The sequence below is a fragment of the Ictidomys tridecemlineatus genome, chromosome 1, assembly GCF_052094955.1.
Source record: "Ictidomys tridecemlineatus isolate mIctTri1 chromosome 1, mIctTri1.hap1, whole genome shotgun sequence".
Lineage (NCBI taxonomy): Eukaryota > Metazoa > Chordata > Mammalia > Rodentia > Sciuridae > Ictidomys > Ictidomys tridecemlineatus.
Window position 1 is genome coordinate 159,180,926 of NC_135477.1, and position 19,105 is coordinate 159,200,030.

Below are 19,105 nucleotides of genomic sequence, written 5' to 3' on the forward strand. Positions count from 1 at the left end.
GAGAAATTAAAACTTTGCTGTTTCACAGATTGTTGGCTCTCAATGGAGGGGAAATGTCACCGGACTTTGATTCCAGGGGCAGGTATCTTGGTGTGGTCTGCTGACCTGTTTGGACTCCACAGGAGATGGAGACCAATTGTGCTCCCTAAGAACACAATCTTAAGTAACCTGTACCGGAAAGGAGCTGGGGGAGGGGGGGGACCTAAGAGGAGGTTGTCACCTGCTGAGCTCCACAAGAACCTGTAACACCAGCGCTCCCCTGCCCTCTCCCTCTGCGGGACAAAGATGTCCCCAGCGTACCCGGAGTCCTAGCGCTCCGCGTGCGCGCCCTGCTGCTCCGCGCACCTGCCGCGGGCGCCGCGCGGGTCTGACCCGCAGGCAGGCGAGCGGCGCGCACAGGTGGCGGCGATTGGGCAGGCGGGGCCGGGAAGGTGACGTCACGGGCTCTGGTCCCGGCGGCAGAAATAGGGCAGCCGCCGCGGCGGTGGCACAGCAGCGGGCAGCGGCGGCTCAGAGAGCTGGCGCCTCAACAGCCTCCAGCGCGCCTGAGACCCGCGGACAGCCAGAGAGACCGACCAAAGGACGCGGGGACGGGTCGCCGCCGCCGCCACCGGGCGCTCCCTATCTCCCGCCTGAGTCCGGCCCCCTGGTCGTCCCCTCGGCCCCGGCTGTCTCAGGTAAACGGGTACAGCTCCGCAGCAGGCGCGCGGGCGTGTGTGTGTGTGTGTGTGTGTGTGTGTGTGTGTGTGTGTATGGAGGGGGTGCCAAACCGATGCCACCGCCACCAACTGGTCCTGCTGCTCCTTGATGGGGTCCCGGCGCCCCGCAGCTCCGCGTTGCAGGGCCCGCCGCGGACGCTTGCTGGTCCTTACTGCCCGCGCTGGGAGAGCCAAGTTTGCCCGCCTGGCCTCGGGCATGGGACCACAGGACCGGGGTTTGGCAGGGCTGCCGTGTCTGGGCTAAGACTCGAGGTAAAGACTGGGGTTCTCAGGCTTGTAGCTGGGTCTGCAGGGGGAGCCGAGCGACCCTTCTTGCGCGCGGGGCGGCTTGCAGAACCGCTCAAGAGGAGCCCGAAGCCCGCGCAGGGCTGCGAGACCCTGTAGACGCAGATCTTAGGCTCCCGACCCAGAGCTGCCTCAGCGGAGCCACGCGAAGTGCAGCTCCTCGGCTCGGATCTGTGCCCTTGGCTCCGGGCTGGGGCGCGGGGCGGGCATCCTCAACACCTCCTTTCCCCGGCTTTGTAAGGAAACTTATGTCTCCTCGCTGCCGCCTAAAGGGCCTGCTGCGTCTCGCCTGGCCCTTACTATCCCGAGGTCCGTGGTGGAGGGAGCTGGAGAGGAGGGAACCCAGACAGAACCTGGCTTTGGGTAGTCTGCGGCTCTTGTTCTGCGCGGCGGATAGCTCTTCAGAACCGGCGGTGGTGTTAACCCTCTGGGGAGTCTCCAGGGAGCCATTTGATCTAACATACAGGTTGGGGGCTTGGACCTAAGAGAGATCATAGTGTGAGTGATCTCCGTCCCTCTTTGCTCCAGCAAAGAAATCATTTCCAAGTTTAAGGGGGACCTAGGGGATGCAGGCAGAGTGCTCCCTTTGGGGCGCATGCCGGCTTGAGTTTGGGGATAACTGGGTGTGAGCCTTCAGGGATCCCTGCAGCTGACAAAGCGGCGCCCCACGCGGGTTCGCCTGAGGCCTGCCACCTGAGGACTGCGTGTCCTGCAACTCTTGCACAAGTAGAAACCGTCTACCAGCAGTAGGGTTTCACAAGGTGCCCTGAACTTAGAGAGCATCCAGTTCAGCCCGCAATGGTCTACTGAAAGTTCCCGGAGAGTTGAGCTTGGTCAGGTCGGCTTCAGGACTTAGAGAGTTGGTCTCCAGATGCGCTGTCCAGCAGACTTCCCTCCTGATAACTGTCCCCGACACTGATGAATAGCGCTTCCGCAGCCTCTCCTTTGCTCCCCTCTAGGTGTCGCTTCCGCCGAGGTTTCCGATGGGTAAAAAACAGCGCCAGCAGATTTGGTCTGTTCCTTTAGCAAATTTGTTGCAAACCAGTGCGCCAGGAATTGTACTAGATGGGACCCTGAGATATCAACATACATTCATGTTCTCTGGGCAAACATAAACGGCATTTCAATAAGAGGTGACAAAGAAACTGCTAGCCAAAAAACGTGCACCAAGATCCCCACCATTCTCTCAGGGGGTGGGAGAAGAGGGATCAGGAAAAGATTAGGACTTTTATTCTTAAAAGTCCTAAGTTATTTTCCTACCACCAGCCTTTGAGGAAGCCAGAGATGATTTTTAACAGTGTCTTCTTAACCCTGGAATGGACCAATTTCTCAGGTGACTCCTTCTGGCTTCCAGGACAGGCTCTGCATCTGTGCAGTGGCACAGCAGAAGGTTCACCTGGGAAGCAAATGGTCAGGGGAATGAGTGATATGGCTTCTATGACACCAGAGCCCCAGCATCTGTTAAGCAGTAACTCAGCCCTGGAGTCAAAACCTGCAGGGCTCAGGTTTGCTTCTTGGCTCAGTTGCAGGAGGAGGCACTGCAGCACCACCAGCCCATTTCTGCCATCCTCAGCTGAATGGTAGCTTGCTTTCTCACATGTTTGAAAACATGACAGCACCCTCTCCCAGGATTTCAGATTGAGCTAAAATTCATGCAAGAGAATAGTCCAGTTGATGTAATGTATTAAAATTCCTCATTATATTTGTCCCAGTAGCTTTTTCCCCCACTCTTAGAATTTTATGTTAATTCCAGAAAATGCTTTTTTTTTTTCATCCAGGGAGGGGACAGCTTATTTTTCTGTGCATTAGGAGAACTTTTATCCCTCTGGCTATATGCCCTGTAGGTGAGTAAAGAAAGGAAAGGTTGAGTTTCCTGCTGAGAGTCACTTAGTACTTTTCTCCTTTCTACTAGGGACTATAGAACTTTTTTTTTTTTTAAGTGACCTTATGTTGTTATCTTTTGTTTGACTGAAGGCCACATTTTAGAGATTGGGATGAAGTGGTAAGGATTTCATAAAATCTATCTTGATTCATACATTGTCTCTCTTTTTTCTGCAAACTCAACCTTTTTATGTTGCTTATGTGGGGTCACCCCTACCCCTACCCCGTGCTTCCTAAGTTAATGATTAGACAGTTGTTTCAAGAGCATATCTTTTCTTACACTTTCTGTCTCTTAATGCATAACACAGAGCATGGAATGTCAAATAAAATAGATTTGTAGTCAAAAGAACATAGTACTTAAAATATATAATCTAAGATCAGAGAGGTAAGGGTTATTGGAAGCCATGTGTGTGTTAAGCTTAGTGTTAAATAGGAATGCCACAGTTTTATGCACTTCACATTAGGCATCTCCTTTATCAATGGTGAAAGATATAGAATAGATAATTGATAGAAAATACAATCAAACTTCATTATGGCTTGCTACAAGGTTAACCTGATATATTTCTAGACCTGTTTTTTCTGGGTTGGTGTTTTAGGGATTATCTTGGAAAATATGAACCACTTTTCCTAAAAACACTCACGGATCAAAATTAGACTCCTAAACCTTTCAGAAGAAATTTCCAGACAGCCTACTAGTTTCAGATTGAGGTTGATACTTGCCCCCTTCAATATTGGTGGACATGTAGAAGAGGACTGCTGGGCTTTGGTGTTCCCTGGTTGATTTCCGTTTGTTGATTGCTAACATGCAACATACTTAAAAGTGATCTGCTACAGCAGACACTTTTTCCATTGGAAAGGCTGGGAATGCAGATGCCCTGACTATTCTCCAAAGATGCTAAGTGGCATCACTTGTTTCTACCAGAAAAGCTATTTGTGTGGCTAATCCATAATTACTGGTCTGGACATGTTACTATGTTCTGGAAGAGAGGGCAAGAGAGAGAAGTAGTAAACAATGTCCCCCAAATCCTGAGGGACAGAATTCCCAATCCTCCCAGCAGAGCTGGCTCCCGGAATAAAAGAGTTGACTTAAACCCATTGCCAATGTAATGTCTATGCTTTCCTTTGGCCACTGACTCTGTTCAATAAAGATAGCATATATGCTGGTGTGTGTTCTCTGGGAGGGGCAGATCTCAAATTATTCATATTAATACCTATTTGTCCTCTAACAATTTGCATTTTTATGTTATGCTTTTTCAATTTTTTTTTCAAAGCAAGTTGGCATTTGGAATGTTACATCATAATAATGCCTCTAAAATTGAAATTAAAAAAAAGCACAGAGATCACCTTATTTTAGAGCATCAGAAAATCCTGTGGTTTTCACAAGGAGAGGGGAGGCGATCTGGTGGGGTTCTTTCAGCACCAAAAAAAGTGAAATCTATCTATCTAGGCAGAGCCTGCAAATTTATACTCTATATGTAAATTTGCAATAATGTAAGAAACGACAGAGTTGCCCTGAAGGCAGGATGCTGGGGTTTTAGTTTAGATCTGGCCACTGGCTTGGTGACTTCCACAACCCTGTGGTCTCTGGTGTCTGGTGTGGGCAGCAGTCAGGCTAGCACCTGCTTTTCCTGGGCACATAGAAGTGTTGTGGAAAACCACCGAGGAAGTGGTTAAGGACCTCTGCCAAACAAGATGTCTTAACTTGTACTTCCTCAGTTGTTTAGAAGGAAAGGTAGTCCCAAGTTTTCCTTTGAGGACAGTCCTGGGTGGCTTTATAACTAACTAATACTTAGGACTCAGGATCCAATGAAACTTTTAAACCTAAATTAATCTCAAAAGGAGCTCCAGGTTGAAAGACAGAGTGTGTGACCTTATGAATGGCACCTTCCCAGTTCTCTAATGGGAACATTCTTGTATTTTTCCTCACTCTGAAATCCCATGGGGCTATTTGACCTTGAGAAGTAATTAATTTGGTAACAAATCTACTTTCTCAAAGCTACGGGTTCTTCTTGTGAGCTAAGGGGCATCCTGCATCTTTGCTGCTCAAAATTCTGTGAATTTTACCATGGAATTTTTTTATTACATTTTTTTCTTGGTCTATAAATAAAGCAGCAATGAGGAGTGTGTACCAAGTGGCCCCTGCCCTGGGGCAGGGCGACAATTTGGCTCTTTTCCCTTGGTCTGCCTTGTGTAGAGCCATGCTAACTCGAGGTCAGGTCTTGGCAGATTTCAAAAGCAAGGAGAGACTGGGGACTCAGAGCTGCCAATCTTGCTTTATATAGATTTTCCTCATCACACCCCAAACAACTGTTTATCAAGATAAAATATTGCTAAGGGTCGAGAGGCAGCATAGGATGGGGGTTAAGAGTATGGACCATGGTCCACCTGCCTGGCTTGGAATCTGAACACTGCCACTTATTTGCCACATTGCTTGGACAGAGTACTTAATCTTACTGTCACCCTGTTTCCTCTGTCATCAGAATGGGAGATAATCATTGCCCTCCTCATGGAGTAGAAAAAGAGGATTATGAGTTAGTACCTCTAAAGCATTTAGAACAGTGCCTGACACATTGTAATTGGTATGTAAGTGTTAACCAAATAGATAGTCTCTATTTGGTTATTAGACAGATCATCAAAATTGATTTAGACCTAATATTAATTCTTTTTATGAACTGATCTGTCATAAAACTCGAGTTATAAATTTTTAGGATTTTGCTGCCATAGATGGAGTGAATTGTCAATCACCATAAGTATAAAATGACATCTAAAGCATATCCACTGTGCAAATGAAATCAGAGGTGGTGATGGCCAAACAGACCTCACTTTTACAAAGAAGCTCCCTAGGAGTATCTCGGGGATTAGCCTGGTTCCTGTTTTCCCTGTCTTCAAAAAATACTTTAACAGGGAGCCTCAATGCAAACCAGATAACACCAGTGGAAACTCCAGGTAAAAAGCAAGGGCTGAGCATAGGGTTTCTGAAACACAGTTCAGAAACCAGCTGGTTAACACCCTGAAGGTACCTCTTCAATGAAGTGATTTAGTATTTGCCAAAATGACAATTGAAATGAAAGGATTTTATTTTGAAGCTATCCATGAATAATAAAACATCAGACATAATTGGCTTTAGATTACTAGGCAAATTGAAAATGAAATACTGGACTTTGTAACTTGTTTATTTCATAACTCCAGGAATTGACATCTGTATGTTAACCAGAATAAATTCTGATTATATTGCAGTTTTTAGTTTATTTGGGCTAGGAGGCATGAAAAGGGAGAAAAGGAGACTTTTAATATGTGTGCTTTACCCCATGAGCAATGTTTGATATTGGATAAATAGGGGAAATTTCATTAAAAAGCAGGAAGCAATGTCATTTTAGTTTTAGCTTGAGATACTCTGGCTGGCTTTTAAAAATTACAAAAATCCAAGATCTGCAGTCTCTGGAATGTGTCTGTGTGTTCATAAGAAGATAATTTATGAGGAGTAGGGAGTTGCCCTATTTATTTTTAGAAAAACCAGTTGCAATATGGGAAAGATATTTTTACTCTTTTTTAGTCCTGAGTATGGTTTCTTTCCCCAACTCCTCCTCATCCTTGTTAGAATTCACCCACCCAAGCCAGAGCCCTGGAATTGGGAGCACAGAGTTGGGCAGCAGCTGCTAATGCTACAAGCCATGCCCAGACAGCTGTTAATGCTACAGGCCACACCCAGGCAGCAGTGGAAGTTGCGCCATGCCACTCTACTCTGCTGTCTTCAGGGTGCAGAGCAGGTGTTGAGGCTGTGACCTTCAGATTACATTGACTGGCCCCTGGACTACTTCCCAAGTACTTTAGCTTTGCCAACAGATGTCAAAGATGAATGACTGAAGAAATAGATGTAGGAGCAGAAACCTCTGGACTCCTTTTGAAACCAGGAGACATCTTTTCTTAAAAGATAATCATCTCTTATACCCTTGCCTTTTCATAGGCCAGTGTTGCATACCCATAAATTTTAATCTGACTTCTCTTCCCTGTGGGCATTTCTGTTTCAAACTTGGGACATAAAGCAAACATGAAGATGCAGCTCTATTTGGGTGTGGAAGGCAGCCAAAAGAAACCAAGATGTGACAGGAGTGTATTTGTTTAGTGGCCCTAGCTACAGAGCACCAGTGATCCCGTGACAGCCCCAACCCCTTGTCTAGAGTAGGCATCCTTCAAGGATGTTCCTTTCTCAAGCTCTAAAGTCTCACAAACACCCAGTTGTTTCTGACTCAGACACCTGCTCTGGCTTAGTCCTGGGCCAGGTCACACCAGGTGTTAGTCTCCAAAGAGCTCTGTGTCTTTCATCTCACCAGCCAGGATCAGGGTACAGGACATGTAATCAAGCACTAAATTGTGTGGTGCATGTGGAAATCAATAACCCCTCAAGTTTCCTGGAGTAAGAGCTGTGGGTACTGTGTTGTGAGTTCTATGTGGATCTGTCTTAGACAGATACTAAAATTATGGTTGGAATATATTCACAGTGAAAATCTCTTATTTAGAAAGTCCACCTAATTGGACTAATTGCATAGTCCATGTCCTCATTATCCTAGCACAGTGCTTTCTTAGCACATGGTAGGAACTTAAACATTCTTATTAGCCAATCCTTGGTTTTATCCATGTAATTATTTGATTAACTTGAATTGCCCATCTCTTTTCTTGAAGGTCTTTAGACAATAATGTTAGAAAGGGAGTCTCAGGAAACACCTTAAAGATTATTGAAATTCTATTTTCATTCATTGCTTGGTATTCAACTACAAACATTACTGGTTTTCAAACCAAAATATTGGAGCTTATGATGCCATTTTTGAAGCCCATCATCTTGTAAATTGAGGTGTAATCCTCAATCAAGTTGACACAGATTGACAGAATTCCTCATGAGCATTTTTTGAGCACTAATTGTGTGTGTAGTCCCAAATGCTTTCTGGGGAAACCGAGGCATGAACATGCCTGATGCAGGTAGTCAAGCTGTCTCTTTCTGGTTTGTTCTTATCCATGTAGTGACAGATGGCATTTCCAAATGGAACTCTACATACCCACTAGCATTTACAGAGTTCTTACTATGTGTGTGACACCAGCATCTTCGATTCTTACCCTATGAGGTACACAGTATTGCCCCCACTTTAGAGGTGAGAAAACTAAGGCACAGAACTCATGCATCTTCTCTAAAGTGGAACAGAAGGATTGGTGCTGGGCTTTAAACTCGGGTTAATCTGATTCTGAACACGTACTAACTCGTTGTGACTTGTTATGCATTCTGCAAAACTTAGTGCCAGACGTTTGTCATTTTCTCAACAGACTGAACAAAATGAAACCAGGAAGCTTTTGGCTGCATCTTACACTGCTTGGGTTCTCCCTGCCAGCTGCGCTGGGATGGATGGACCCAGGAACCAGCAGAAACCCGAACGTGGCTGTGAAGGAGTCACAGGCAGAGGTATGTTCAAACCACTGCTGACATGACATTGCCAGCTGATTGCTTTTCCATGTTATAGTATCTGATTTCCTTTCCACCTTTAGTTGAGATCAGTTAGAACACTGTGTGAATTAAAATTGCATTCCCTTTTTGGTGGTAGGGGACAGAAGGCGGCAACATGAATTGTGATGAAGACACGAGGCTTGTATCTCACATACTACAAATTCATTCCAAGCTGTAGTTAACACGGTTAGTCTCTCACAAAGACCCTCAAGAGAATGGCCGTTCTGTATATTTAATACAACTCTGAAAATGCAGACTAATTGGTGGAACACACCCATGCGAACTAATGAAGTATTTGAATTATAAAGCAGATTTTAAAAAGAAAATGGATGACTTTTCAGGTATATAGATAAAAAGAACCAGGCTGAGGGAGAACTGGCAAGTCAAGATCCTAAGGGAGACTGGTTTAATGAACAGATAAGAATGATTAATGGCATGTTAGGTATATATAAATGATTCTAAAGTACTTGAAAAACTTGTTCTTAAATACCTCCCTAGAGGGTCTGGTTATATCGTTAATTGCTTAGTGAACTGGTCTTAAGTACTGGAGAGGATTCATAAACTGCAACCTCGCCCTGCTCAGGGTGGTGAGCCCCATGAATTCATGGAGAGGTTCACAAGGATGCAGGTTTTCTTCAGAAAATGCCTTGTGTGTGCTAAACCTTATGAAATGACTTACACCTTTTCATTAAAACCACCCGGGGTCTTCTTTATACAGTGACAGAGACTAATTCTCAGGGAGCTTTTCAGGCATTCTTACTTCCATTTTCTTACTTAATGCATGCCTGTCTCCTTTTTTCCATACTTATATCCTGTCCTGTGGAACAAGAAATAAAAAATACCTCGAAAAGTCAACACTGCCAGGGAGTGAATTAATACACTATTTGCTCAAACGACATGACTTCTCTTTCATTATTATTTAATTGTCATGCAATCCCCAAACTGCAAACCTTAGTCTTTGGGGAGCTTCAGAAGTAATTTAGCATGCAATTTTCTTGCTGAGGTTGGTGTGGTGTGCTTTTGTGACCTGCTGATGATGATTAAATAGAAACACTATCTCTCCCCTCTAAATCCATGAAGAACACACCTTAATGCTCCTTTGAAAGAGTCTGGTGGCCTACGTGCAGGTGAGAACAGCTTTCCCATGTGGGAAGGGCTTCATCATTAGACTCCTATTCCAGACAAAGGAAAAATGATCGCTGAAATCCTACAGTTACATGTGCAATAGTTTTTGTTTTGTTTCGTTTTTATTGTGGAGTAGTTAACAGCAAGGCAAACTTACAGAGAGGTTCAGGCTTCTTATTGTAGGGGCTCACTGGCTCACTGTCTTCAATCACTTATCTCAATTAAGAGTCAAGCCAATTAAGGTGGGATGCAGCCGGAGGTAAATGGAAGGTAAGTTAAAAATCACCTCTAGGGCCTTTTTCATCTGAGCTGTTTACACCTTAATACTTTGTGTACCAACCAGAACCAGCCACTGCTCCTCCTCCCAAGGAAGGAAGACTTTTATGTTAGGAGTATTTCTGTCCCTCAGCTGTTAACCTCTCGAGTGGCTGCTTCAAGGGAAGTGATGTCTCTTCCAAATGCAGGAACAACTGCCCTGTTGCTCATACTTCTTGGCTCTAGATTTAATTTTTGTGGTGTTTTAACTTCTACTCCTTGAGTCTGTTTCTATCCACGATGAATGCAGTGATGATAATGTAAATGGTCCTGGTACATAGGATGGTCTCTGTAAATGTTTAGCACCAGTGAGCAAGACATTTGTTTTAATGCACTTGGTCACGAATTATGCATGTTCCCCATGTCCTTTATTCACTAGGTTCCTGATGTGCCACCCTGTCCCTTCTTTCACATATTTGAGTCTTTCCCTGCTCCAAGGTAAATTCTGGTTTTTACCTTTTCTCTAGAAACTTCTTTGACTGCTCTTTGTCACATTTGGACCCTTTTGTCTGAACTCTTGGTCCTTTTTCTCTTCTCTTCTTCCTTTGATATTTTTAGTTTAGCATGTGGATGAAGCCTGTCTTATTTATCTTTCCTCTTCCTCCCTGTGTCTAATAATTTTATGAGGAAAATAGAGGCTTCATGAATTCCAAATTCAAGGCTTAATTCAGCACTCAATCCTGGTCATGAGAGCTTCCAAAATTCAGACTAGACCATCAGGTCTTTAAGTGGGTGACCTGCCTCTTGCACCTGGCAGGTTTGTTTCTGGTGGGGACGAGAATGGTCTCCCTGGGCAGTGAGCTATTAACATACCTATAACTCACTGTCCAGACCCAGTTATAGTCCTTAGGCAGTTTCCTCAGACAGCTTTATTTCCTAGAAGAATCAAAACCAGTGCTTCCTGAGACCTGAGACTCAAAATAAGTTAAAAAAAAACTTGACTTTTTTAGCAGTAAATATTGAAATGTTTCCACGAGTGTTTTCTTCCTGATAGGAGTTCCTCACAAAATATTCATTAAGATGTTTGAAGTACTTAGAAAGCATTAATAAGACTTGATTTGTCTTGAAAGTTATTATACCAATTACTTGAACGTCCTAAGGGTAAATAAGGATTAAATGACCAATGTGCGTGTGTTCGCATACTTTTAAAGCAGTTATAGCAAGTGTGAATTTTATTAAATTATTGTTTTATGTACAAAGACTGCAGTTGAAGTAGCTTCAAGGAGTTTATCATTTTACAGATGTAGATAAAAAGAAATGTAGCTGGGTGGAGTGCTTCTTTAATAAGAGCTGAGGAGGAGAACGTGGTTTCGAATGCTAATACAATTCTGGAATCAGAGGAAACAATTCTGAGAGATGCAACTTATTGAAATTCTAAAATATCATTATATTCTCCTCCTTTCCCCAACACTCTGGCTAAGATTAATATACTGTAGGCTAAGCATCCCTAACCTGCAAATCTGAAATTTGACATGACATGTTGGTTGAGAGCCAACACCACACCACAAATGGAAAATTCTACACCTGACCTTGTGAGATACTTGTTGTCCAAATGCAGGTGCACTAAAAATACTGTATACAATTACTTCAGACTATATGTATAAAACAAATGAAATCCATGTTTAGACATGGATCCTGTACCCAAGATATGTGTGTGTGTGTGTGTGTGTGTGTGTGTGCAAATATAAAAAAAAAATCAGGATCTGAAACAGTCTTGGTACCAGGTATTTCAGATAATGATACTGAACCTGTAGTAAAGCCAATATCAGAATTTTATATTTTGGGGAACCAAGGAATCAGGAAAACATGAGAAGTGATGTGGTGATAGACACAGAGAGCTGGCCTACTCTTGAGAGGTAGGGGTTTGTGGCAGGTCCCCTTGTCCCTGAGTGTTCCAGCACCAGTGTCTGACCCAGTTGCTGGGTGATCTTTAAATAATCTTACACACCCTTCTTGAATTTCACTTAACTTTTTCTACATGATTCTTGCCATGGGGTGTTGTTACATACTAAGCAACTATAAATATAAATGCTAATATTTATTCCTCTTAAAATTGTTTTCTTCATATGCCTTGGGGCTTAAGACCAGTGCTTTGGGATCAGATGCCACATGTTTTCAATATTTGCAAACTTCCTCAAAGATCATAAGGGGTGTACATGCAAGGTGGTATCAGTTAACTTCAGTTATGTTTTGCCTACTTCCTAGACCACGTTCTCCTCCTCAACTTTTGGGGACATTTAACATCCAAACCATGAGGGGGTCAACCTAAGAAAGCACTGGTCCTCCCCTGACAGGCCAACCCTTTTTGCCAGTGTGGGCCCCAGACAGAGTGCAGAGGTGCCACTTCTGTCCCTGCCAGGGCAGTTTCAAGTTGTTGGCTCCCTAAAGCTCTCAGGCTTCTTCCTGCCTTGGTGGGGCATTCAGGTGTATATTAATCTTTAAAAAATATTTCTTTATTCTTATACATCTTATTGACTTTAAGAAAATGCTACCCATCCTTTCTAGCAAAGTCCTTCCTGGAATTCTTGGGGTAGAATTGCTGGTGGTCTGTGGGGTTTGAGGTCCACCCCTGAGTGTCTTGGATCACCCTTGTGCTCAGCCTGTCTATGGGCATGAAAAGAAGCTCCCTCCTGCCTGTGAACAGATGGGTTCATGCTGGGTGCTTGGTGTGCTCTTACATCTCACCTGCAGCTCTGGCCTGCAAGCATCTCTCATGTATTTCTGTAGTATTGCCTTTCCTAAGCATTTCTGTATGGACTGGAGTACTGGACTCAAAGAGTACTGGATTCAAAGCCTTTCAGAGAATCTGAGACTCTGGGAGAGGTCCCTCAGCACGGGGTGGAATGGCTCTAGGGTTGCTAGATGTATCCTGTTCTTCAGGATCTGCATTTTAACTTCAGGTGTGGTCCCCTGGCAGGGTCTTCTTCTTGGTCCCAGCACTTATCCATGGCTCTCTGCTGACTTTATTTGGTGTCAGGGTATGTTAGACAGCTTTCTGTCACTGTGAAAAAAATCCCTAGGAGAAATTTAAGGAGGAAACATTTATTTTGGCCTATGGTTTTAGAGGCTTCAGTTCATGGTCACTTGGCCCCCTGGACCATGGACTTGTGGTGAGGCAGAGCATCATGGCAGAGACTGAGGTGGATAGGGAGAATCTGGAGTCCTAATATTCCCTCGGGGCCGGAGGCATGCCCCCAATGACCTGCTTTCTCCAATAAGGCCCCATTCCTGAAGTTCTCATTGCCTCCCAATAGTGTCACCAGCTGGGGACCTTTAATCCATAAGCTTTTGGGGGACATTTAACATACAAAGCATGAGACAAGAAGAGAATTTTAGTTTCTCAGGTACAGTGGGGAGAGTGCCACCTCCCTGTTGCAGATGAGTACATCCGTCATTTTCAAGGTGAAAGATGGCAGCAGATCCTTCCAAGGGTGTCCCTACTGACAGAGCTAGCATGTTCTGTGCCCTGCCCCAGTGTATCCTGAGTCTACCCCAGAGCCTAACAAACTTCAGCATGCTTGCCAGCTGCTTAGGTTCTTGTTCCAGTACAGATTTTGAGCGCAGGTCCTAATAATCTATATTTCTCATAAGTTCCAGGTGATGCCAATACTTCCCATTCCAGGGAATGCTCAGCAGAAGAAAACACGTGCACATGCAGGAAGGAGGACCCTAGTTGGGCTGACCTTGGCCCTTCAGCTTTTGTGAATGTGATGATGCTTGGTATGCTCAAGAAAGTGAGAAAAACAGGCAGGCTGTACTCTTGTTGCTAAATAGCTCAACAAGACTGAGGGAAGATGGTAGGTGAAGAGAAAGGTAAAAAAAACTTAAGCCCCCTGGGTTCCATAGTCATTTTTCCCTATTTTTTCAAGCAGGTACACAGGTCTTCTTGGATCTCTGAACCTAGTGCTCCTTATTGGCTGGTCTTTGGGTGATTTTAAATCTCAAGAGAGGTAACTCTAAATGTTGAGGGTTGCCATAGCCCATGCTACAGGGCACTCACAATACACACCCACCATAGTACCCACCTCTTTGTGCCCAGGCTCAGCCAGGCTCTTCGGAGATCACCATGTCTGGTGGTCTTGTTTTTAGGTCTCATTTTTATTCTTGGGCAGAGGAAGTTACAATCTTACATTTTTTGTGTTGGATATTTCTCCTTTATCTCTGTTCCCAACAGGCCCTTCCAAACTCTGTACCAGTTAGCAGACTGTGTGTTCTTTCCGTATTTTGAGATCATAGTTGACAAGAGTTTTAATTGGCCTTGAAAAATTCTGTGACCCAGGAAAATAAGCATTCTGAGTTCACAGAAAAGCATTATTTTTCTTCCTCTAAATTTAGCATTTACTCGTCTAACTATTTATGCCTCTGCTGCCAAATAATCTATCTCCTTTAGGAAGCTTCCCAGACTCCTAATCAGGACATCAGGACCTGCGTGGATGATGGGGCTACAATCTCCATTTGTCAGAGAGTGGGGAGCATCAGATCTGCCAAGCCCCAATCATCTGCTTGATTTATCCCCCATGACTTGTGGGTGATGGCTGTGCTTCCCATTTAGAGAGAAGCGAATGTCACATTGTATCGGACAGACTCTAACAGGCCCCCGACTGGTGGGCTCGGGTTTTCGTCCTGTCAGACCAGAGCTGCTGTCCTTCTGCCTCTGCTGCTGTGGTCTCTGTTATGAGGCTCCTGGGCCTTGTCTTGTCACTAGCCATGTAGGAGGTGGAGGCTACTGGCTCCAAAAATGGAGGACATGGGATGATGTGCTCTGAGCAGGTGACACCTGAGGAGAGTGTGGGGGGCCGGGGCGGGGGGGGGAGGTGTTGGCACATTAGTATTGGGTGGAAGAAGCTAAGTGGCTGAGAAGCCATCTGACTGGGCCTCAGTTTCTGGGAAGGTGTCCATGTGCCTTTTCAGCCTGAGGCATTCCCAAAGGCCTGGCGCACCCGCAACGCCAGCTGTGTCCTTCTAATAAAAAGCAGCTTAGCTTTACTCCTCCAGGGATAGGAAAACTAGGAGCGAGGCTGGTGGCTTGTGGGGCTCAGGTCTTCCCTCAACCCAAGGGTTTGTTGCAGCCTGACTCTGCCCAGGGAAGGAGCAGGCAGAACCAGTGTGGATGGCAGGCTGCTGTTGGATGGTGGTGGGGAGGGGGGCAGGGGGTGCACCATGTGAGAGAGTTCTCTCCCCTCTGGCTGTGGGGGTTCTGGGTGACGGCTGTGGGCCACAACTCGAGATGGAGCCCTTAGTTTTTCTTGTTCCTCTGCTTTCCAAGAAGGCCTTGCGTCCAAACCAAAATCCTTCTGGAAGTCTTAGCCAGATGAAAGCTGCCATTGTGGCCTTTGTTAAAGTGCTTGAAAGTTTGAGTTTTTGTATTATTTGGGGTCTGGATTGGGAGAGGAAAAGAGAGAGAGGAGTGGTGTATGTGTTTGTGTGTGGGGGGGGTGTGCACGCACGCATGCTCTTTAAGAGTTGCAAAGGGAATTTATCCTGCCAAGTGGCTCTGGGAACCACCCCTGCTGGTCCATGTACCACCTGTTTGGGAAACATCCAGCCTCTGAGGGGACAGGCACTACAATGCCCACTCACGCTTCACCCCTGGTGAGGGCCTGGACCTCCAGAATGCCGCCTGCTCTTCTGATGCACATCCTCTCCCCGCTCTGCTCAGATTCCTCTGTGCTTTTGATGGCTGCTCGGCCACTGGCACTGGTGGACTTGCTCCTGCCACAGTGCCTGACACGGGAAGCTCTGCAGCTCTAGGGAGAAGTGGCTGCTGTGTCCTCCCCTCCTGGTGACCCTCACCCTGGATGTTCTATGTGCCCACCTTCTCCTCCAGGCTATTGGTTATCATTTTCAACAAGGCCCTAGCTGGCTTTTCCTGCTGAGACTGAATCCCCTACAATACAAGCTGCTTGCCCATCCAAGGAGTTCCCAGTACTGCCTTTGCCTCAGGGTACCCTCAAGTCACTCAGCCAGTGGCTCACCTCTGCTTCTTCCTTTGCCAGTGTGTGGCTGAGGGTCACGTCCTGCCTACAACCCTCAGGTTAGCCACGAGTCAAATGAGGGCTTAAGACCCCCGTTTTCAGAGATATCACAATGACTAACGTGTGCGTGTGGTGCCTGGTACAGAGTGGTGCTCAGAATACGGTGGTCAGAGCTGCGGTTTTGTGTCTGTAATCTCAGAACCCCTATAAGTACCCTTCAAGATCCAATCCATAATGTAAGTGAACCATTTTTTTAAAAATCATTTATTTTGGTATCATGTAGAGTTTAGGCAGGTTTCTTACAGAAGAAACCCCCGGGGAAGATATCCTTCCCAATCTCGTTACTGAAGTAGTAGAGGCTGAAAAAGTCCTGTGGGCCATGTGGAGAGACAGGGCAGGACCCCTGACTCAGTGGCTTTTCCTTTAGTGATATGTGAGGCCCACCTGGCTTTGGTTGTCCCTCTGGGGACAACATCATAAACCCAGAGAGAGAATTGTGACATACAACAGTCAGAATGCTCTATTGTGCTTAGAATTTTCAGGGTCAGTGGAAGTAGCTCTTGACCCCTAACAAAGGGATGGGAAGGCTAGAGGGTGGCACGAACAGCCCTTCTGAAATGTCATTTAGTAGATATGAGACTCCTGAGGGCTTTTCTTCATGCTAGTCTTAGGATTACTTCTAAGCATGTTCAAGCCCTGCTGTCACTTAAAGCTTGCTTCTTAAAGAAAGCAGAACCGTTCTCCTCTTATCCTTTCTAGCCTTACATTTAAAACATGCTTGAAGACTCTCCCCAGAAAAGACCTCAAGTTCTGTGGTTCTTGTTGAGGCCACTTTTGGTGCATCCATTCTAGGCAGATAGACTTCCACGTGGGGGATGCTGGGAGATGTCACACAACAGGGACCACCAGGCGGATGTTCCAATTGGAGTGCTGTTAAATTATGCCCCTTGGTGCCTCCTCTTCCTCCTCCGCTCTCTTCTGTTTGGTTGTCACATAGGCTGCTCTTTTCACGTTAGCATGTGGCGATGAAGAATGGGCTCCTCTGCTTTGTGCTTGGGTGGTTTAGGATTATGTCTTTGTGTCCCAAAGCAGAACTTCCGTTCTGACCTCTCATAACCTGCCGAGATGGGTCTCTGAGCAGGCCAGCTGGAGACACCTAGTGTCTTAAATCTTAGAGATCAACAGATCTCCATTGAGTACCCAGCTGTGTGCTCCAGCCCTGTCCTAAGCTTAGCCACGTGATTAAGGAGAGATTGGATCTTTGATTTCCTTCTGGGAGCTTGAGGACCACTGGGGTGTGAGGGTTGGATGGGGAGGGGGGAGTGATCAGCTGTTGCACAATGGATTCTGAGTTATCAGGAGGGATTAAACATCTATGTTAATGATCTTCCTAATACAGAAAAGATATAATGACTAAATTAAGTGTTCAACTTTAGCCCAAAGAAAATTAGGTCTATTTAGTGAGTAATAAAGGAAGAAGTAGCCCCTGCCTCCCCCCGCCCCAGCTCTTCCCAGCATAGGGTGCTTGTTATCCAAGTCCAGCTAACGCCCTCCTCAGGACACAAGGGTCCAAGGGCAGATCTAGTTCACAATTTTGTCCTGGCCCAGGACTCAGCTGGTCTGAAGCCCTCAGAGAATGGGTTGGGGCTGGATGAAGCTAGGATCTCTTGAGTGTCAACTGGGATACTTCCAGATGCAGGAGTCCTGTGGATATTCCAGTCACCTCTCTTGACCCCAGGACTTGTCCACCAGGGCTGGAACCCCTCTGGGTCCACTCTTCTAAGGTGGTTCCATCCGGTAGGACTGTGTCCTTCAGTAACTTCTAAATCCTATTCAGGGAATTTGGACAGGTGGTAGGAATAGCCATTCATAACTGCTATATCATCTTGCTTTGGGTACTGCAATATGTCCTGTTACACCTAGCGACCCAAACTCCTACTGGAGGTCCAATCCCTTGCTGTAGGAATCCCACCTTGAGCCAGGTGTCCATCCTGATCCAATTGGTTATAGTCATTTTTCAGTAATTCTTGGGAACAAAAACCCTTCTAAGGCCAGGCTTACTAGCACAGAATGATCTGTGATTCATTATACATTCTAGATGTAAATGTGTATAGATTTAAATCTAAACTCTTTCAGATGTTCTTGTATTTTGAGTAAAGATTATCATGAGCTATATTCTACAGGAAGTTCCTGTCTGTGGGCTTATAGTTCATTGTGGGATTTTGAGAAAGGAGAAGAAGCCATTTCAAGCTTTAAGAAATCACCTCTATACTTGCACACAGAGAGCTGCTAAGACAGCACAGTGCATTCAGTTAGCTGTGTGGGCCACGCCGTGGGTGAGCGAGAATGGGAGCAAATGTGCTGGGTCTGGGTAGATTGCTAAGGACCCTTTTGGAGATGGAGGGCCTTGGAGAGGGTGTCTGGGATCTGGGTGGGCTGAGTATTTATTTAAGGAGGAGGAACCCTTCTAGTTAGAGGTTTGGGTGACCGAAGACCTTGCCAACTGATGGGGGACAGAACAGATTGGCCTAGCCAGGGTGATTATTTGGGCCTATTGTCCAGTGACCCACTAGAGACCCTTTGGTGGCCAGGAGAAGAATCACCTGATAAGATGGTGATGTACAAAAAAAGGGTTATCATTAGGTCATGGATATTCATCCAGAAATAAGGACAGGATGCCCTAGGATGCTGGGGGCATAGAGTGATTGGCAGCCTTCTCTCATTTCCCTTCTGTTGAGTGGCACCATCTCTCTCCTCCATTTCTCTGTCTCCTCTGGCTGTTCTCTCTGCAGAATGGCCTCTCCACAAAGCTGTGAGGCCCATCTGGCTATCGCATGAACTTACAGCTCTGGGCCCTAGACTGTCTCTCTAGAGGTCTGGTCTGTATGCTTAAGAGAGAGAAAGATGTCAGCCCTGGTCCAGTTGCCTGTGGCTAGGGGCAAGTCCTGACATGCCAGGTGTCACTTGGGGACTTGGAGGAGAGAATGTGAGTAAGGGCTGGGGCGGCTTTGGTGGAGGGTGAGAGAAAATACTGTGGGTGGTGGACAGCTAGTGAGGCTGAAGAATAGCCTCAAGTCTCTAAAAAAGGGAGAAATGTACACTAAGCCATTAGGACACGTACTTTAAGAAATACAATTTTCAGTCCTTTCAAACTAGAACTGGAGTGGGTGTAGGCTCTGGAAGGAAGGAAATGTGGGCATTTCATCTTCGTGTTTTGCTTTGCTGGCCATCTTTCTCTAGCTGTCTCGTTAGTATCCTCACTACACTATCACCTCACCTGGTCTGCCTGCAGCTGGACAGTTTAGATGGCCAAT

At 45.7% G+C, this 19,105-nt stretch overlaps 1 protein-coding gene across 2 annotated transcripts in view; it reads left to right on the top strand.

Moving 5' to 3' along the window:
• Nucleotides 1-430: 430 nt before the first annotated feature.
• The window catches only part of Fstl4 (follistatin like 4), a 401,709-nt gene continuing 383,034 nt past the window's right edge, over nucleotides 431-19,105 (top strand). Inside the window, exons 1-2 of one of the 2 annotated variants that reach the window (XM_078050656.1) lie at nucleotides 431-677; nucleotides 8,199-8,334. In XM_078050656.1, coding sequence (XP_077906782.1) covers nucleotides 8,209-8,334 — 126 coding nt within the window. In that variant the 5' untranslated portion in view covers nucleotides 431-677; nucleotides 8,199-8,208. Of the gene's footprint in view, nucleotides 678-830; nucleotides 972-8,198; nucleotides 8,335-19,105 lie in introns of those variants that run through there. The other variant, XM_078050657.1, reaches the window with a different exon arrangement.